This window comes from Saccopteryx leptura, chromosome 3, assembly GCF_036850995.1.
Source record: "Saccopteryx leptura isolate mSacLep1 chromosome 3, mSacLep1_pri_phased_curated, whole genome shotgun sequence".
Taxonomy (NCBI): Eukaryota; Metazoa; Chordata; class Mammalia; order Chiroptera; family Emballonuridae; genus Saccopteryx; species Saccopteryx leptura.
In genome coordinates this window covers 119097786-119118768 of record NC_089505.1, presented here as the reverse complement: position 1 = coordinate 119118768, position 20983 = coordinate 119097786, and the positions used below count along the sequence as shown (strand labels likewise).

General features: G+C 40.7%; 1 protein-coding gene across 2 annotated transcripts in view; it reads left to right on the top strand.

Annotated features, from left to right (window-relative positions):
- Nucleotides 1–20983, top strand: part of EIF2B3 (eukaryotic translation initiation factor 2B subunit gamma) — a 128912-nt gene that overhangs the window by 46997 nt on the left and 60932 nt on the right. For both annotated transcript variants that reach the window (XM_066376163.1, XM_066376162.1), the window contains exons 4-5: nucleotides 236–395; nucleotides 14531–14642. In XM_066376163.1, the coding sequence (XP_066232260.1) occupies nucleotides 236–395; nucleotides 14531–14642 (272 nt within the window). The remainder of the gene's footprint in view (nucleotides 1–235; nucleotides 396–14530; nucleotides 14643–20983) is intronic.

Genomic DNA, 20983 nt, shown 5'->3' with positions numbered 1-20983 from the left:
GAGAAAGCTATCAGTGAACAGCCAAAGTACCACAACTATGAGTTAATGCTTCTCATCTCTCCCTTCCTGTCTGTCTGTTCCTGTCTCTCTCTCTCTCTCTCTTGCTTAAAAAAAAAAAGTTTGAATATAAGTGTTCAATTTGTGCATGTTTCTAAGCATTTGTAATTTATCCTATGATGATTTGTGTGATATGTTGTCCTTTGTGATATTGACTTTTCCTTTTTCCATTTGACAGACAGATGTACTGGTCCTGAGCTGTGATCTAATAACAGACGTTGCCTTACATGAGGTTGTGGACCTGTTCAGAGCTCATGATGCGTCACTTGCCATGTTAATGAGAAAAGGCAAAGATGGCTTAGAACCAGTTCCAGGTCAAAAGGGGAAAAAAAAAGCAGGTAAGGAGACAGAAGTTTTATTTATTTGTTTGTTGGGTTTTTATAATTATTATTGTCATTTATACTTTCTCTTAAGACACATTTATTGAAAACTGATTGCAGTGCAGGCTCTGTGCTAACAGCTGATCACATAAAGTTCACTATATCGCTGACTTATAGAGGTTTATAAATATTGATTAAATTCTGTAAAGTCCAAGAAGCTTTTGTATGCAGAACAGGGCACTCAGAACTTTTTGTGTTGTGTTTAAGGCTCAAATAATAAAATGCATATATCTAAGAAATATTTTTTTTTAATTTAATTTAAAATCAAAATTTAAAAAAATATATTGTGTTGATTGCAAATTTAATTAATACCTTTAAGTGATTAAAATTATTATTACAAATGTACTATGGTTGATTTGTTTGAATGGGCCAATTCCCGTAAGTAAAGAAGATAGTCGTTAACCATACTTTGTCCTCTTAGGGTTATAGCATATTTATCTTTATATTTTCCTAAGATTCTAGTACTGTAGTAGGTTAATCTTTTTTTAATCTTCAGAGAGCTATAGTAATCTGAACAGACCAAAATGAAAAGAAATAATACTCCAGTCCTTTCAAGTTTATAGAATTTGGATTATTGACCAGTTGTTGATTTTTGGTTAAGGCATAGTTCCTGATTGCTTTTCCCAGAATATATCAAACCTGAGCCACTGATTCTAAGACCGGCCTATGTTTTAATGAGCTTTTTATTTGTTGTTTCTTTTTGTGTTTTTTAGAGAGAAAGAGAAGAGGGGTGAGGACAGACAGAAAGGAAGGGAGATGAGAAACATCAACTCTTAGTTGCAACATCTTAGTTGTTCATTGATTGCTTTCTTTTTTTTCTTCTTTTCCAAGTTAGAGGAGGGGAGATAGAGAGACATATTCCCACATGCATCTTGACCAGGATCCACCCAGCAACCCCTGTCTGGGGCCAGTGCTCTGCCCATCTGGGGCCATGCTTGCAACCAAGCTATTTTTAGTGCCTGAGGCAGTGGCTCCACAGAGCCATCCTCAGCACTTGGGACCGATATACTTGAACCAATTGAGCCATGTCTGTGGAAGGGAAGAGGGAAGAAGGGGAGGAGTGGAAAAACAGATTGTCGCTTCTCCTGTGTGCTCTGACCGGGAATCAAACCCAGAGATATCCACATACCCAACTGATACTCTACAACTGAGCCAATGGTCCAGGGCATTGATTGCTTTCTCATATGTGCCTTGACCAGGGGCTCCAGTCAATCCCAGTGACTCCCTTGTTCAAACCAGCAACCTTGGGCACAAGCCAGCGACCATGGAGTCATGTCTATGATCCCATGCTCAAGCTGGCAACCTCAGGGTCACCAACCTGAGTCCTTGTTGTCCCAGGCCACTGCACCACTGCCTGGTCAGGCTTTTTTTTTTTTTTTTTTTTTTTTTTTTTTTAGAGAGGAAGGGAGAGAGAGAGAAACTGACTTGTTGTTCCACTTATTTATGCATTCATTGGTTTGTTCTTGTATGTACCCTGACTGGGGATCAAACCCGTAACCTTGATGGTATTTGGTTGATGCTCTAACCCAGTGGTTGACAAACTCATTAGTCAACAGAGCCAAATATCAACAGTACAACGATTGAAATTTGAGAGCCAAATTTTTGAAACTTAAACTATATAGATAGGTACATTCCTTATTGAGGTAGCACCCGCACGTGGTATTTTGTGGAAGAGCCACACTCAAGGGGCCAAAGAGCCACATGTGGCTCTCGAGCTGCAGTTTGCCAACCAGGGCTCTAACCAATGGAGTTATCCAGCCAGGGCTACTATTTGAATTCAGGTGATCACTGGTGCAAATTAGTTGTTGATCTTCTTTCCACCTTATTATTATGTATAATTCTCATGTCACTCATTCCATTTGTCCTTGATATATTTTCTACTTTTGCAGTGTCTGGTTTGCCTTCTCACAAGTCTCTGTACTCAGCCTTTTTGACTTTCACAGATAAAAACAACTGTATAGACTTTATAATTGATGTATATTTTATAAATATAAAATCTTTTTTATATTTCTCTATAATAATTTTAAAAATCAAATACCCTGTTATACTATTCTTGGTATTAGAATGTTTTAGTACATTTCATGTTAACCTTTATCTCTTAAGTATTATTATATCATTATAAATGCGTAGCTTTTTACAATTTTATTTTGAATGAACTATATTATCTGTCATCCCATCCATTTAAAAATATTTGATGTTGCCTGACCAGACGGTGACACAGTGGATAGAGCATTGGACTGGGATGCAGAGGACCCACGTTCAAAACTCTGAGGTCACCAGCTTGAGTTTGGACTCATCTGGCTTGAGCATGGGCACACCAGCTTGAGCGTGGGATCATAGACATGACCCCATGGTCGCTGGCTTCAGCCCAGAAGTTGCTGCTTGAAGCCCAAGGTCACTGGCTTGTATAACGGTCACTCTCTGCTATAATGCCCCCCCATCAAGACACATATGAGAAAGCAGTCAATGAACAACTAAGGTGCCGCAATAAAGAATTGATGCTTCTCATCTCTCTCTCTTCCTGTTTGTCCTTATCTGTCCCTCTCTCTGAGTCTAAATAAATAAATAAATAAATAAATAAATAAATAAATAAATAAATATTTGATGCTTAACTTGTCACAACTTTGCCAGTGGAATTTCCTTTAAGCCAGCTCTTCTATCCTCTTTGAAAAAGTATGATGTATACTGTTTGCTTGCTGTTTAGCTTGAGTGTGAGCATGGAGGGCCAGGAAGCAGGAAATGGGAGTGGAGAGGAAACAGGGATCATACTAAAGATTTGAACTTCATCCCCAAAACAATGAGGAGTTATTAGGAATTTTAAACGAAAAAATGTCATAATTAGATAGGTGTTTTAGAAGATTTTTTTTTTGACAAAGACATAGTCAGAGAGAGGGACAGATAGGGACAGACAGGAAGGGAAAGAGATGAGAAGCATCATTTCTTTGTTGTGGCATCTTAGTTGTTCGTTGATTGCTTGTTCATTGATTGCTTTCTCATATGTGCTTTGACTGGGGGGCTACAGCAGAGCGAAGGACCCCATGCTCAAGCCAGGGACATCAGGATTTTTTTTTTTTTTTGACCTCAGGCTTTTGAATCTGGGTCCTCCACCTCCCAGTCTGACACTGTCCACTGTGCCACCACCTGATTGGACAAGATTTTTCATTCTTATCATGAAATTTTGAACTTCTCATTTTTTATATTTTTTGTAATTGAGGACTAAAATTCAACTAAGTTTCTGAGTTTTTAATTCCTCCCATGGGATACTATGCATTTTATTGATGAGCATTTTTTATTTTTATTTTTAAAATTTTCTTGATTTTTAGAGTGAAAGGAAGGGGGAGAGAGAGATCAATTTGGTGTTCTACACATTCATGCATTTATTGGTTGATTCTTGTATGTGCCCTGTGACCAGGGATCAAACCTGCAACTTTGGTGTGTCAGAATGGCACTCCAACCAACCGAGCTAACTGGCTAGGGCCAGTGATGAGAGTTTTTTTAGAAAATCTTAAATTTATCCGACTGTGTTTGGTCTGCTTCTTGACTGATGTTGTGTGCCAGAACAGCCAACAATGCCCTCTTTCCCATATTTTGTTGATCCCATAGGTCCAAGTTTCCCAAATCACTGTTTACTGACTTATGGGAGAATGGCTATAACTAGATGTTTCAGAAGCCATCTTTCTCCCCCTTTCCACTTTCTTCTTGGCAGATTTATAGATGTTGATAATGAGGAAGGCAGGATCAAATTCATATTTGGAATCTTTTGGGCTTTCTTTTTCCTGCTGCAGACTGTTACACATGTTCTTTGTCTGAAGTGCTCTCCATCCTCTCTTCTCCCGCAATGTATGCACTCTAAATCCAGCTTAGCCTTCAAATTATTTTCTGAGAGAGGCCTTCATTGACCCTCTAATGTGAAGTTATAACCCCTTGTTTGCCTACATAAGGTAGTCCTGCCCTCTTATTTACTCTCGTCTCTACGGGACTATAAACTCCAGGAGAGCAGGGGTCATATCTGTTTTGTTCGTGTCATTCCCAGCATCGGGTCCAGTTATGGCCATGGTGAGCAGTCAGTAGATAGTATTGAATGGTTGAAGGATCTGCTTAGAAAGGCAGCTCTTACTGCCCCCTAGGTAAGAGAAAGTAAATTCAAGCCCTAGCAGTTAAAATCCTAAAACTGTGAGTCTGAGCTATAGTGGGTTTCATGTGTGGGTATTATAAGAGCACAAATTTATCATGATTTTTTTAGACTGACACTACATTGTCTATTAACTTATGTTTAGGAATGTTGTCCAGATTTTTATATAAACACCTACTGCTGTAGTGTGGCTGTTAAGAGCAAAAGCTGTCGAGTTCAGACTATGTAGGTGTCAATGCCCCAAAACTATATGATATTGGGCAATTTATTTTTAATTTATTGATTTCTGTGAGATATGAAGGGAGAGAGAGAAAGACAGGCACATCAAGCTGTTCCTGTATGTGCCCTGACTGGGCATCAAACTGGCAGCCGCTGTGCTTCAGGATGACCAATCGAGCTATCCAGCCAGAGCTGATAATTGGGCAAATTACCTAACCATTCTAAGTTTCATTTTCTTTAGCTGTAAAAGGCAAATGAACCCTTTCAGGGTGTGTGTGTGTGTGTGTGTGTGTGTGTGTGTGTGTGTGTGTGTGTGTGTGTGTGATGTGTGTGTGTGTGATGTGTGTGTTAGAGAGAAAAATAAGATGTTTGTAAAGCATTATTTTTTCTCCTTGAAGCATAGTAGTTGCTTAATAAATTGTAATTGCTATTCCTATCATCATTATCACTTTCATATATATTTTAGAAATACTCCTATGGGAAGTAATTTGCTCCTGTAGCATAACAAATCACATTTCATAATTTTGTGAGCATTCTATATTTTAAAAGGGAATATTTTATGTGAAATGGCAATGCCTTAAATAAGACCACGAAATACCAAAATGTTTTTGCATAATAGCTTTTAAGTCTGTAGGGAAACTAGTAGTGGCAGCCTGAATGTCTAGACAAGTCTCTTTGGAAGGACCACACATAACTTTTTGTAGTGATTCAAACAGGCCCAGCTTTCTAGCTTGTTTAAAGTATCAACTTCTCAGAAAAAAAATTGGATGACTTAGAGGTGCAAGAGGAACCCAGAAACCCAGCTAAGCTGTGCACGGAAATAGAGTATATAAACTCCAGCAGACCCTATGTACTGATTTTTGCAGCATTGAGTTCCATTACTGAAATATAAAATCTGCCACTTGTCAGTCTTTAGCCATTGTTCCACCATTGGTTAATATTACTTACTGAGAGACTAGGTCGAGAGATCAGTTTAATACAGTTACTGAGTATGTTTTATGCCAAGCACAGAACTAGATACCAAGGGCCATATACATGAAGAAAAGAAAAATCTCTAAAAGGTAGACAGACAAGTGTTCATTATGTTTATTATACCCTCCCTAATCAGGACATTTGAGAAACTTGAAACTTAGAGTGTCCTGGCTAGATAGCTCCGTTGGTTAGAGCATTGTCCTGAAGCACAGAGTTGCCGGTTCGATCCCTGGTCAGGGCACCTACAGGAACAGATGATCCTGTCTCTTCTCTGCTCTATCCCTTCCTCTCTCTAAAATCAATAAAATAAACAAACAAACAAAAAGAAAAAGAAAAGAAACCTGAAAGGGGAAATTGGATTGAAACTATAATCTTGAGAGAACTAATGAAAGCCTCATATATGTAATTTTTGCAGTCACAAAAATCAAACTGTAAAGATAACGTTATAAAGAGAATATAAGTGATACTATAATACATATGTATCTTAAACTTACAATGATGTGTAAAGATCATTACTTCCCATTTACCATCCCTTGCTTGTTACAAACTTACGGATTTCCTTTTTTCATCAATTTCAATGAGAACATAGTATATTTATTTTGCTTTATTGCAGATAGCATGTTTATTAAAGGGCTTATCTTTTTTGGTATATTGCTCTGTCCAAATGTTTTATGTTATTATAATTTTATGACAAATTATAGAAAGTTATCTCTGCAGTTCCATTGAATCTCTTAGAATATTTGAAATTGAAAATTTTCTAGGAAACTTATTTAACCCATTCATTTTACTGTTGTAGTATTTCTCAAATTCCTCTCCAGTTCTCAGAGTTATAAAGTCTTGATCCAGACTAGAATCGATATATATTCATGTGCCTTAGAATCACACAAGTGAAAGCTGTCACTTGGCTGTCACCTCTCAATCAACTTAGTTCCCTTTGCACTAACAAATATTGGTAGGCAGTTCTGAGCCTATGTTTCTTTTACTTCAGTGTCCTCATTTTTCTCAAAGCTGGACTGTAAAAAAAACTTCTACACCTGCTTGGGCATCTGCTTGATCTATTCTCGCAATTCCCACTTTCCCTCTGCCACCCCCACCCCCTGCTTTTTTGGCCTAATTGTGTCCAACGAAAGTAACTTGAAATCCCTGCATATTCAAAACTGAAATTCTTGTGATTGAGGAAATAGTATAAGGAGGTTACATTCAAATGTGCCTGGAATTTATCAGTCACAACATGGTAAGTACACTGCTTACAAAAATTAGAAAATATTTTATTTTATTTATTTATTTATTATTATTATTTTTTTTTGTATTTTTCTGAAGCTGGAAACGGGGAGAGACAGACAGACTCCCGCATGCGCCCGACTGGGATCCACCCGGCATGCCCACCAGGGGCGACGCTCTGCCCACCAGGGGGCGATGCTCTGCCCCTCCAGGGCGTCGCTTTGCCGCGACCAGAGCCACTCTAGCGCCTGGGGCAGAGGCCAAGGAGCCATCCCCAGCGTCCGGGCCATCTTTGCTCCAATGGAGCCTTGGCTGCAGGAGGGGAAGAGAGAGACAGAGAGGAAGGAGGGGGTGGGGGTGGAGAAGCAAATGGGCGCTTCTCCTATGTGCCCTGGCCGGGAATCGAACCCGGGTCCCCCTCACGCCAGGCTGATGCTCTACCGCTGAGCCAACTGGCCAGGGCCAATTTATTTAATTTTTTTTCCCCTGAAGTTGGAAACGGGGAGGCAGTCAGGCAGACTCCCGCATGTGCCGGACCGGGATCCACCCGGCATGCCCCCCAGGGGGTGATGCTCTGCCCATCTGGGGTGTCGCTCTGTTGTAATCAGAGCCATTCTAGCGCCTGAGGCAGAGGTCACAGAGCCATCCTCAGCGCCCGGGCCAACTTTGCTCCAATGGAGCCTTGGCTGCGGGAGGGGAAGAGAGAGACAGAGAGGAAGGAGAAGGGGAGGAGTGGAGAAGCAGATGGGCGCTTCTCCTGTGTGCCCTGGCCGGGAATTGAACCCAGGACTCTGTACACCAGGCCAACGCTCTACCACTGAGCCAACTGGCCAGGGCCAAATTAGGAAATATTTTATAGCTTCATATTTTATATGAAGGTGATAAAATATCTCCTAATTTTTGTGAACAATATACAATAATAGGAATGTGTGCAAAAACACTTTAATGTCTCAGTTACAGGAAAATCTATTTATTTATTTTTGATAGAGACAGACAGACAGACAAGAAGGGAGAGATGAGAAGCATCAACTCATAGTTGCAGCACTTTTAGTTGTTCATTGATTGCTTTCTCATATGTGCCCTTGACCCGGGGGGCTCCAGCTTAGCCAGTGACCCTTTACTCAAGCCAGTGACCTTGGGCTCAAGCCAGCGACCATGAGGTCATGTCTGTGATCCCATGCTCAAGCTGCTGACCCCACACTCAAGCTGGCAAGCCAGTGCTCAAGCCAGCAACCTCTGGGTTTTCAACCTGGGTTCTCACTGTCCCAGGCCCAGACTCTATCCACTGCACCACCACATGGTCAAGCCAGGAAAATATATTTTAAAATATGATATTTGAAAAGAAGGAGGTAAGCAATTTACATATATGCAGACAGTGTGGTGGATATGAAATGAGATCCCTGCCCTACAAATGCACTATATTTTGATGTAGTCATTGCATTTAGGACATACTACATATAAAATCTTTGCTAAGCCCTGTATGGGAAAGATATAATCAAGATTTGCTCTCACGCTAAAATCCATTGAATGGAACTAGTTAGTTTTGTTATTTTCCAAGTTTCTGTATCCATTTATGGCCTAATAGCATTTTGTGGATAGTTACTCAAGGCCACATCAGTGGTAAGTGATGGAATCAGAATTTGAACCCCTTATCTTCTGACTCCATAGCCTGGGCTTTCTTTTTTTAATTTAGTTTTCATTTTTATCAAGGTTTTATATGGCCATGAGTGAAAGAGTGATATAATTATCCAAGAGTCTTTTACAAGGCTGAAATCAGGGTGTCTGTCATCCAGGGTTGAGGTCTCATCTGAATAATCAATTAGAGAAAGATTTCTTCTAAGCTTACTTGTTTGTTGGCAGAATTTCAGTTCCTTAAGGACTGTTGGACCAAGAATCTCAGTTTTTATGTTAGCCAGAAGCTGCCCTCTTTTTTTTTCGAATCACCTGGGTCTCTCTCCACATAGCCACTTGCTTTATCAAAGCCAGCAAGGGAGAAAACCTAGCAAGACAGCAGTTACGAGCTTATGTGACCTAATCACAAAAGCGATGTCTCATCACTTTTGCCATCTGTTAGTTAGAAGCAAGTCACTAGGCCTGCTTATACACAGGGGGAGAGGATTCAGAAAGGTGTGACTATCAGGAGGCAATTATTCTTCAAGCTTACCCACCAAACTGGACTCACTAATATATTTAGGGCCTCAGCTGTGACAGCTGAGTTTCTACCTTCCATCTACTCTCTTATCATGTAGGAGGCTAGCCTTCATTTGTTCAAAAGGCAGCAGCAGCAGATTATAAAAGTAAGAGAAGAAACTACAAGTTCTCTTGACACCTAAACTCAGAACTCACATTGTGTCATTTCCTCTGCATTCTTTAGTCAAAGCTGATCACTAGGCCAGACTAGATCTAGTTATAAAAGATGGGCAACTAAAGCTAATCTCTTTTTTCTTTTTTATCCTGTGAGCATTTTTTTTTCTTTAAAAGTTTTTGTGGTAAAATACATATAACATAAAATTTACCATTGTTGTTTAAGTATTAAATTCATTGTTATTATACCCTCCTAATCAAACACACTTATAATGTTGTGCAACCATCACCACCATCTATCTCTTCCTAACTTTTTTCATCTTGTAAAACGGAAACTCTATACCCATTAAATACTAACTCCCCATTTCCCAGCACCTGGCAACCACCATTCTACTTTCTGGCTCTATGATTTTGACTACTTTAAGTACCATATATAAGTAAAATCATACAGTATTTGTTGTGGGTTTTTTTGTCTTTTGTCACTGCCTTATTTCACTTAATATAATGTCCTCAAAGCTCATTCGTGTTGTAGATATTGCTGAATTTCCTTCCTTTTCAAGACCGAATAATATTCTCATATGTGTATACTACATTTTGCTTATCCATTAATCCATCAATGGACACTTGGGTTGCTTCCACATTTTTAGCTATTGTGAATAATGCTGCTATGAAAATATTTGTACAAATACCTCTTCAATATGCTGGTTTCATTTCTTTTGGGTGCATACCAAAAGTTGAATTGCTTGATCATGTGGTAATTCTATTTTTAATTTTTTGAGGAACCACCATACTATTTTCCACAGTTGCTATACCATTTTACATTCTAGAACTTACTTGAAGGAAAGAGCTGTAACAAATTTGCTATCCTTTTTAAAATCTATTTACGCTGTCAGTTTTGACTTGCTAATGTGTTTAGAATCTTGTTGGGCCAGTGGTCGCCACTGTGGCCGTGCAGGTTCACATTGGATTCAGGCAGACAGTAAAAGAACTGTGGAGCCAGGAAATGGTGGGCCATTCCATTCATTAGAGTTTCCTAACTGCACATGAGCAAACAGGCAGGAAAGACCGCTTCCCTCTCTCCAGACTCTCCAGGACTCACCCCAACTCACAGACCCCCATAAACAAAACAGCACTCCCCAGCCAAACAGGCCCAGCAAAACAGGCCGGGAGGAAAGCAAACAATAGCAAACTATCGCCCCTCCCCATGGAGGCAGGCAGTCTGCAATTTGCAATCTGCCGCCCTGAGGGCAAGCACCCACAGCCTTCCATAGACTGTACACACATGACGCTGCCCCAATACATATGAGCAGACCTAAAAGACACTTGTTTACCCAACAGAATCTTTATGTAACAAGTGAAAATGTCATTTTCCTTTCTAATATCTTTGTCTAGTTTTGGCTTCAGAATCATGCTGGTCTCAAAATGAGATAGAATTCCCCACTTCAAAAATAATGCCTGTCACAGGGGAGGTACACAAATATATTTATCAGTTGAGTGAATAAATGGATAAGTAAATGACTATAGATGAAACGGAAGGATCAAAGGAGTAAAAAAAAATAACAAAAACTATGAATAGTTGAATATGACAGAATTTTGAAAAATGGAACTTCATAGTTTTAGCTGCTTTCTTAACATTATTTGTGTGGTCTTTCTTCTTAGAATGAACATTCTAATGTTACCTGCTCTGCCCTCAAAGTGGAATTCACTTTGTTAAAGCAAAACAGAAACCTTTCCAAGTTCCTATAATTTGTATCATATTCTGAGGTCCTAGTTACTATGGTAGCTGCAAAGAAGCAAATACAAGAATTTGGGGCCTGAGAGGGAGGGGGATGTGTCTAAAGTACAGCATAACTGGAAAACTGACTTGTTGGAAATTATTGCTCCCAAGATATTAAGTAATTCAAGGTTTTGTGGGCCTAAAGATTTGGATAGGGTAAGCACTCCACATTATATCCAAAAATAACATCTCCATGTTTCTTTTTAAAATATTCAGTCATAAACAGACCCTTGCTGACTTTATTATATTCTCAGGTTTCCGTGTAATGGATGAATGAATGAGTTGATATATGTCAAAGTTGCTGTGTGACATTTTAAATTCTCTGAAATTTTTAGCCTTGATTGAAATTCTGTAAAACTTACCTTCGATTGGCATTATTTTCTCTTTCTTTGGAGTTCACTCATCTTAGATATTGAAACAGATAACATAACTTTTAAAAAAATTATTTATTGATTGTAATGAGAGAGAGGAAGGGAAAGACAGGCAGACAGACAGAAACATCAATCTCTACCTATAAGTGCCCTGACCAGATATCACCCTTCACATTTCAGGATGATGTTCTAACCAACTGAGCTATCAAACCAGGCAAAGATCATAACTTTTTTTTTTTTTTTTTGTATTTTTCTGAAGTGAGAAGCAGGGAGGCAGGCAGGCAGACTCCTGCATATGCCCAACCAGAATCCACCTGGCATGCCCACTGGGAGGCTATGCTCAGCCCATCTGGGGCATTGCTTTGTTGCAACTGGAGTCTTTCTAGCACCTGAGGCAGAGGCCATGGAGCCGTCCTCAGTGCCCGGGCCAACTTTGCTCCAATGGAGCCTTGGCTGTGGGAGGGGAAGAGAGAGACAGAGAGGAAGGAGAGGGGGAGGGGTGGAGAAGCAGATGGGCGCTTCTCCTGTGTGCCCTGGCTGGGAATCGAACCTGGGATTTCCACACGCTGGGCCGATGCTCTACCGCTGAGCCAACAGCCAGGGCCAAACATAACTTTTTATAATGGCTTCTCCCTATTCAGATTCAGACACTACGTATGATAAGATGACCAGAAACCATCCAAAGAAATGAATGCTTTAACCTCTGATGTAAACTTATTATATACACTTGAGTAATTCATTTGCTTCTAGATGTAGAGGCAACTGAAGCCAACAGGGAAGCATGTTCAATCACGTGGCAGTCATTGCCTGTCAGTAGGAGGCAGATAAATTCATCTTTAGAGAAAATATTTTTCAAGTTCAACTTTCATTTTCTCCTTTTCTTTCCTTTTTATTGAATTTATTTGGGTAATACTGGTTAACAAAAGTATACCAGTTTCTACAACATATCTGTACACTGTTGTGTATTCACCACCCCTCACTTTCTTCTTTTCAAAGAGGTATTAAATAATTTCTTTATTTGTTTTTTGTGAGGACCAAATGAGAAGATATATTAACGTATTTAGTCGTTATAACAAGCCAGTGAGGTAGGCACTATTATCCCCATTTTACAGATGAAACTGAGGAACAAAGGGGTTTAGTATTTCACTCAAAGACATAACAGCTAGTAAGTGGTATTCATACCCAAGTGGTCTGGCTTCAAAGGCTCTTTTAATTAGATACTATGCTGCCTCTATGTGAAAATGCGTTTGTAAGCTATAGATAGATACTATACAGATCTTAGCAGATTTTGTTAAGTGTCCGACATTGTACTGGATTTTATAGGAGATACAAAGAAATCATAAGCCAGCCTTTGAAGAGCTTATAATGGGTTGGGGGTGAAGAAATATAACACAGATAACAGCAATAATAGGGCAGCCTGTGGCTTGTGGTTTATCCACTTAGTTGACTAAATAGTATCCTGACTGCCCCTCTTTAAGTTTATTTATTAGCCCTGGCTGGTTGGCTCAGCGGTAGAGCATCGGCCTAGCGTGCGGAGGACCCGGGTTCGATTCCCGGCCAGGGCACACAGGAGAAGCGCCCATTTGCTTCTCCACCCCTCCGCCGCGCTTTCCTCTCTGTCTCTCTCTTCCCCTCCCTCAGCCAAGGCTCCATTGGAGCAAAGATGGCCCGGGCGCTGGGGATGGCTCTGTGGCCTCTGCCTCAGGCGCTAGAGTGGCTCTGGTCGCAACATGGCGACGCCCAGGATGGGCAGAGCATCGCCCCCTGGTGGGCAGAGCATCGCCCCTGGTGGGCGTGCCGAGTGGATCCTGGTCGGGCGCATGCGGGAGTCTGTCTGACTGTCTCTCCCTGTTTCCAGCTTCAGAAAAATGAAAAAAAAAAAAAAAAGTTTATTTATTTATTTATTACAAATAAAAATTATATTTAAGGTTTAGAAGGTGATATTTTTATATATTGTAGACATTGTGATTACCACAATCAAATTAATATAGCTATCACCTCCTTAACTTTTTATTTTTAAATAATTTCAAATTTATAGAATGGTTATAAGAATAGTATAAATAACTTATATATCCTTCACCTAGATTCCCCAAATGGTAATATTTGCTTTATCATTCTCTCTCATAATATATATTCAATCTATATATATCTTATGAATACATAATGTATAATTTTTTCCTAAGCTATTTGAGAATAAGTTGCAGGCATCATTCCCTTTGCCACTAGTTTTTAAATCTATTGATTGATTTTAGAGACATATGAACAGAAGCATCAATCTGTTCCTGTATATATGTTCCTGTATGTGCCCTGACTGGGAATTAAACCCACCACCTTTGCGTTTCCAGACAACACTCTAACCATACAAGCTATCAGGCCAGGGCTCCCTTTGCCTTTATTTTTTTATTTTAATTTTTTTTAATTTTTTTTTAAATTTTATTTATTTATTTTTTTTACAGAGACAGAGAGAGTCAGAGAGAGGGATAGACAGGGACAGACAGACAGGAATGGACAGAGATGAGAAGCATCAAACATTAGTTTTTCATTGTGCGTTGCAACACCGTAGTTGTTCATTGATAGTTTTCTCACATGTGCCTTGACCGCGGGCCTTCAGCAGACTGAGCAACCGCTTGCTGGAGCCAGCGACCTTGGGTCCAAGCTGGTGAGCCTTGCTCAAACCAGATGAGCCCGCACTCAAGCTGGCGACCTTTAGGTCTCGAACCTGGGTCCTTCCGCATCCCAGTCTGATGCTTTATCCACTGCGCCACCGCCTGGTCAGGCTCCCTTTGCCTTTAAATACATGAATGTATATCCTTTCCCCTCACCTTCCACCCCCACAAAAAGGACAGTCTCTTAAAATAGGAAATTATATTCACACAGTACTTTAATCCACAGAATTTATTCAAAATTCATAGGAATTAGAACAATAAAAAGGAATCAGACTGCCTGTGTTTCAAACGTTGTAATGAGTATGTGCTATATAACGGTCAATTCTGTATTTGGTTCCAAGAGAAATATCAGCTGGTGCCCTGTTCTCTGACTTAGTCATACAGACAAGGTAAATGTCTTTGTTTGATTTTCCTTCTTTTGTATGATTCAGTGGAGCAGCGTGACTTCATTGGAGTGGACAGCACAGGAAAGAGGCTGCTCTTCATGGCTAATGAAGCGGACTTGGATGAAGAGCTGGTCATTAAGGGATCCATCCTGCAGAAGTAAGCCCTAGGGTTTTTCTTCTTGGCAATTCTTCTAGTCTTAAAACAAAATAAAACCACCCAGTGGATGGGAAAGAAGGAATGAAAAGATTATACTGTGTGAAATTAACAAAAGTATGTGAATGTTTTCCCATGAGATAGAAGGAAGGCTTTTCTTTACCACACAAGCTTAGCTTTCCCCTGTGTCTTTTCTTGCCAAGGTAGAGTCAGATCGTGCATAGGAGTGGGGCAAAGCAGCTGTGGAGAGAACAGGGAACAGGACTGTTTTTCTGTCATTGTTATAGAACTTCCATTTTAAAAAAAGGGCACATAGGAGAAGCGCCCATTTGCTTCTCCACCCCCGCCCCCCCCCCTTCCTCTCTGTCTCTCTCTTTCCCTCCCGCAGCCAAGGCTCCATTGGAGCAAAGATGGCCCGGGCGCTGGGGATGGCTCCTTGGCCTCTGCCCCAGGCGCTAGAGTGGCTCTGGTCGCGGCAGAGCGACGCCCCAGAGCGACGCCCCGGAGGGGCAGAGCATCGCCCCCTGGTGGGCAGAGCGTCGCCCCTGGTGGGCGTGCCGGGTGGATCCCGGTCGGGCGCATGCGGGAGTCTGTCTGACTGTCTCTCCCCGTTTCCAGCTTCAGAAAAAAAAAAAAAAAAAAGTTGTGGTAAACACAACAAAATTTACTATTTTAACCATTTTTAAGTGTACATTTTAGCAATGTGAAATATATTCACATTGTGAATCATCTCCAGAACTTTTTCATCTTGCAAATCTGAAGTTCCATATTTATTAAACAACTCTTCTCCTCTCTCTAGCCTGCGATAACTACCACTCAACTTTGTTTCTATGAATTTGACTATTTAGATACTTTCATATAAGTAAAATCATAAAGTATGTCTTTTTGTGACTGTCTTCACTTTGTGTAATGTCCTCAATATTCATCCATGTTGTATGTGTCAGAATTCTTTTCCCTTCCATTGTATGTCTACACAATTAAAATTTTTTTTTAAAATTTTTATTTTTCACCTACAGCTGATATACAATGTTATATAAGTTTTAGGTGTACAACCAGTAATAAGACATTTATGTAACTTACAAAGTGATCCCCTTGATAAATCTAGTACCCATCTGACACCATACATAATTATTACAATATTGACTATATTCCCTATGCTGTACTTTACATCCCCATGACTGTTCTGTGACCAATCTGTACTTCTTATTCTGTCATCTTTTTCATCTATCCCTCCAACTCCCCTCCCATCTGGCAACTGTCAAACTGATCTGTGTATCTATGAGTCTGTTTCTGTTCTGCTTGTTCATTTATTTTGTTTTTTAGATTCCATATATAAATGAAATCATCTGGCATTTGTCTTTCTCTGCCTCACTTATTTCAGTACAATACTCTCTAGATCCATCCATGTTATTGCAGATGGCAAGATTTTCTTTTTTCTTTTTAAATTTATATATTGGTTTCAGAGAGAGAGGAAGGAAAAGAAAGACACAGAAAGATCGATTTGTTTCTGTATGTGCCCTGAGTGGGGATCAAACCAGCAACCCTTGCGTATTGGGGCAGTGTTCTAATCAACCAAGCTGTCTGGCCAGGACTTTTTTTTTTAATGGCTGAGTCATGCCACTTCTTTATTCATTTATCTGTTGATTGACATTTGGGTTGCTTCCATATCTTGGTTATTGTAAATAATGCTGCAGTGAATATATGGATGCATATGTCTTTTCAATTTAGTGTTTTAGGTTTCTTTAGATAAATACCCAGACGTGGAATTGCTAGGTCCTTCTTTTTCTCTTGTTATAGCCTTTGTTTTAAAGCCTTTGTTTTAAATTTTGTCTGGTATAAATATTGCCACCCCAGCCTTTTTGTTTGTTTGTTTCCATTTTCCTGAACTACCTTTTTCCATCCCTTTACTTTCAGTCTGTGTGTCATTCTTTTGTGTGTGTGTGTGTGTGTGTGTGTGTGTGTGTGTGTGTGTGTGTGAGAGAGTGACAGAGACAGAGAAAGGGACAAATAGGGACACACAGGCAGGAAGAGAGAGAGATGAGAAGCATCAGTTCTTTGTTGTGGCTGCTTAGTTCATTGATTGCTTTCTCATATGTGCCTTGACTGGGGGGCTACAACAGAGCAAGTGACCCCTTGCTCAAGCCAGTGACCTTGGGCTCAAGCCAGCAAGCTTTGGGTGCAAGCCAGTGACTATAGAGTCATCATGTCTGTGATCCCACGCTGAAGCCAGCAACCCCGTGCTCAAGCTGGTGAGCCTGCACTCAAGCCAGATGAGCCTGCTCTTAAGCCTGGGTCCTCTGCATCCCAGTCTGGCACTCCATCCACTGTGCCACTGCCTGGTCAGGCCTGTGTGTCATTCTATCTGAAGTATCTTATAGACAGCATATGTAAGGATCTTGTTTTCTTTTTTTAGAGAGCGGAGAGAAAGAGAGCGAGAGAGTGAGAGAAAGATAAGTGGGGAAAGAGAAGGATGCATCAACTCCCATATGTGCCTTGACCAGGAGAGAGAAAGAGAGAGAGAGAGAGAGAGAGAGAGAAGGGGGGAAGGAGCAGGATGCATCAACTCCCATATGTGCCTGACCAGGAGAGAAAGAGAAAGAGAGAGAGAGAGAGAGAGAGAGAAAGAGAGAGAGAAGGGGGGGAAGGAGCAGGAAGCATCAACTCCCATATGTGCCTTGACCAGGCAAGCCCAAGGACTCAAACTGGCAACCTCAGCATTGCAGGCCTTATCCACTGTGCCACCACAGGTCAGCAGCATCTTGTTTTCTTACCCATTTAGCTACACTGTGTCTTTTGATTACAGCATTTAATGCATTTAATTAAATGCATTAAAGTAATTGTTGATAGATATGTATTTATTGCCATTTTATTATTCATATTTTTTTATCTCTTCTTAAGATAGATCCTTTAATGTTTCTTATACTGATTTGGTGGTGATGAACTCCTTTAGCTTTTTCTTGTCTGAGAAGCTCTTTATCTGTCCTTCAATTCTAAATGATAACCTTGCTGGGTAGAGTAATCTGGGTTGTAGGCCGTTGCTTTACATCACTGAATATTTCATGCCAATCTCTTCTGGACTGCAAAGTTTCTCTTGAGACATCAACTAACAATTTTATAGGAGCTCCCTTGTACTGAGGTAATTTGCTACTTTTAAGAGTCTCTGTTGCCCTGGCCGGTTGGCTCAGCGGTAGAGCGTCGGCCTAGCGTGCGGAGGACCCGGGTTCGATTCCCGGCCAGGGCACACAGGAGAAGCACCCATTTGCTTCTCCACCCCTCCGCCGCGCTTTCCTCTCTGTCTCTCTCTTCCCCTCCCGCAGCCAAGGCTCCATTGGAGCAAAGATGGCCCGGGCGCTGGGGATGGCTCTGTGGCCTCTGCCTCAGGCGCTAGAGTGGCTCTGGTCGCAACATGGCGACGCCCAGGATGGGCAGAGCACCGCCCCCTGGTGGGCAGAGCGTCGCCCCTGGTGGGCGTGCCGGGTGGATCCTGGTCGGGCGCATGCGGGAGTCTGTCTGACTATCTCTCCCTGTTTCCAGCTTCAGAAAAATGAAAAAAAAAAAAAAAAAAAAGAGTCTCTGTTTATCTTTAACCTTTGGGATTTTAATTATGTATCTTAATGTGAGCCTCTTTGGGTTCATGTTGTTTGGGACTAGCTGTGCTTCCTGGACTTCTATGTCTATTTCCTTCACCAGGTTAGGAAGCTTTTCTGTCATTTTTTTCACATAGATTTTCAATTCTTTGCTCTCTCTTCTTCCAGCACCTTCATGATATGTATTAATTTTTTTGGATTCTTATTGCTTTTTTCTTTATTTTTATTTTTAAAATATTTTATTCATTGATTTTTAGAGAGAGAGAGAAAGGGAGGGGGTGAGAAGCGGGAAGCATCAACTTATCGTAGTTGCTTCTCATATTTGCCTTGACCAGGCAAGCCCAGTATTTCGATCGAACCAGCGACCTCAGTATTCCAGGTCGACATTTTATCCACTGTGCCACCACAGGTCAGGCTTCGTATTGCTGTTCTGATTGTGTTTTCTGCTTCCTGATTTGATCCTCTGATCCTCTGCTTCATCTACTCTACTGTTGATTCCCTATAATGTATTCCTCATTTCTGACTGGTTCTTTTTTATGGTTGTTGTTTCTCTCTGGAATAGTAAAAATGTTGTGTTTTTTAATTTATTGATTTGAGAGAGAGAGAAAGAGGAAGAGTAGAGAGAGAAACATCAATTTGTTGTTCCACTGACTTATGCATTCATTGGTTGATTCTTATATGTGCCCTGACCAGGGATCAAACTTTGGCACATCAGGGCAACACTCTTAACCAAATGAGCCACCCAGCCAGGGCATATGTTTTCTATTTCCATTTTTATGGTTCTTATCTCTTTCTTAAAATTCTCACGAAGTTCATCTGTTCTTCCCCTAAGTTCATTGAGCATTCTTATAACTAGTGTTTTGAAATCTTCACCTGGTAGATTGCTTGTCTCCATTTTGTTTAATCTGGAATTTTGTTCTGTTTGTCTATTTGGGACATAATTCTTTATCTCCTCATTTAGGCTGCCTCATTGTAGCTGTTTCTCTGTATTAGATAGAACTACTATGTCTCCCTTTCTTGCTAGAGTGGCCTTCTATGTCACAGCCTCCCCAGTCACTTAAGCTGGGCATGCCAGGTGCGCCCCCTGTGTGGGCTCTGTGCACCCTCCTGTTGTAGAGCCTTGATTACAGTTGGCCAATTGGCAGGAAAGATTAACCCCCAGACTGATTGGCTGCAAGGACCGGCCATAACCACAGTGGAGGCTGTGCTATGCAAGAGTTACCTCCATAGAGCAGGACTTGCTTCAGCAAGGTTCTGATGCCCAATTAGTCCACCCCTTGAGGGTGTCACTCGTGAAGGTGGTTTGGGTGGTGCTCCAGTGTGGTCTGAAGCTGTCCACCATGTGCAAGCTGGCTCTGGGGCCTCCTCGAAAGTGCAGGCTAGGGTCAGCTGCCACCTCTGCCCTGCCCAGGTTCACCTGGCATGAGCTACAAAGTGATCTGTAGATGGCTTCCTCTTGTGCTGGGTTGGAGGTACCTGAGAGAGGCCAAGTCCCTTTTGCCATATAAGGTGACCTATTCACAGGTTTCAGGGAATAGGATGTGGACATCTTTGAGGGGCCATTATTCTAACTACCACTGCCCCTTAGTTTTTTAACATGGTTCTCAATAGCTATATAATAATCTGTCATTTGAATATGAACCATCATTTATTATATTATTATATTTTATTATATTATTATATTAACTATATCTAATATTGTTGGTCATTTAGATTGTTTTACCTAACATTTGGGTTTTTTTTTTAAACGGGTTTATTGAGGCATCATTTGCATATAGTAAAATTTACTCTTTGTAGAATACAGTTCCGTGTATTGGAGAAAAGTAGGTGCAAATACCTCATGTCTATGGTTTCTGATATGGTATTCTCTCATGCTAGCTTACACTCATCATTTAGAAATTTGTTAAGCATTTTAACTGAGTTCTTACCCACTTTTATAGCAGCCCTCTCTTCCAAGCTGTGCTACAGGTGAGCTAGTGTTGATGTTTCATTTCCCCTTGGAGGCTCTAGTCTTTCCTCAAAGTTCTGCTAGTTGGTTGCCCTGTGATGAAAAGGGCAACCAAATCCTAACTTTTTAAGAAAAATTATGATATTATAGATTATTCAGTTTTTTCTTGTTATAATGACACCAACTCTCTTTCCAGCTTTATAAATCTAGTTGGAAAAAAGTCCTAGCATTTCATTTTGATGTATTTATTTGTTTGTTTATTTACAATTGAATAAAGTTAACATGTAAATTATGTAAGTTTAAGGCATAATTTTTCTTTTAGTATACAACAGCTTTATTGACATATAATTCATACGACATACAGTTCACCCATTTAAATTCAGTGATTTCTAATACATATATTCATAGGGTTGTGCAGCCACCACCACAGTCCATTTTTAGAGCATTTTTACTATTCCAGAGAGAAACCTGAGACCCATTAGGTCACTCCCTATAGGTCACTCCCTATTTGTTCCCGATCTATCCCTCCCACCCTAGGCAGCCACTCACTAGTCCACTTTATGTCTATATGTATTTTCCTATTCATATGAATTTGACGTTTCATTTAAAGGCAATCACAATAGCCTGACCTGTGGTGGCGCAGTGGATAAAGCGTCGACCTGGAAATGCTGAGGTCGCCGGTTCAAAACCCTGGGCTTGCCTGGTCAAGGCACATATGGGAGTTGATGCTTCCAGCTCCTCCCCCCTTCTCTCTCTCTGTCTCTCCTCTCTCTCTCTGCCTCTCCCTCTCCTCTCTAAAAATATGAATA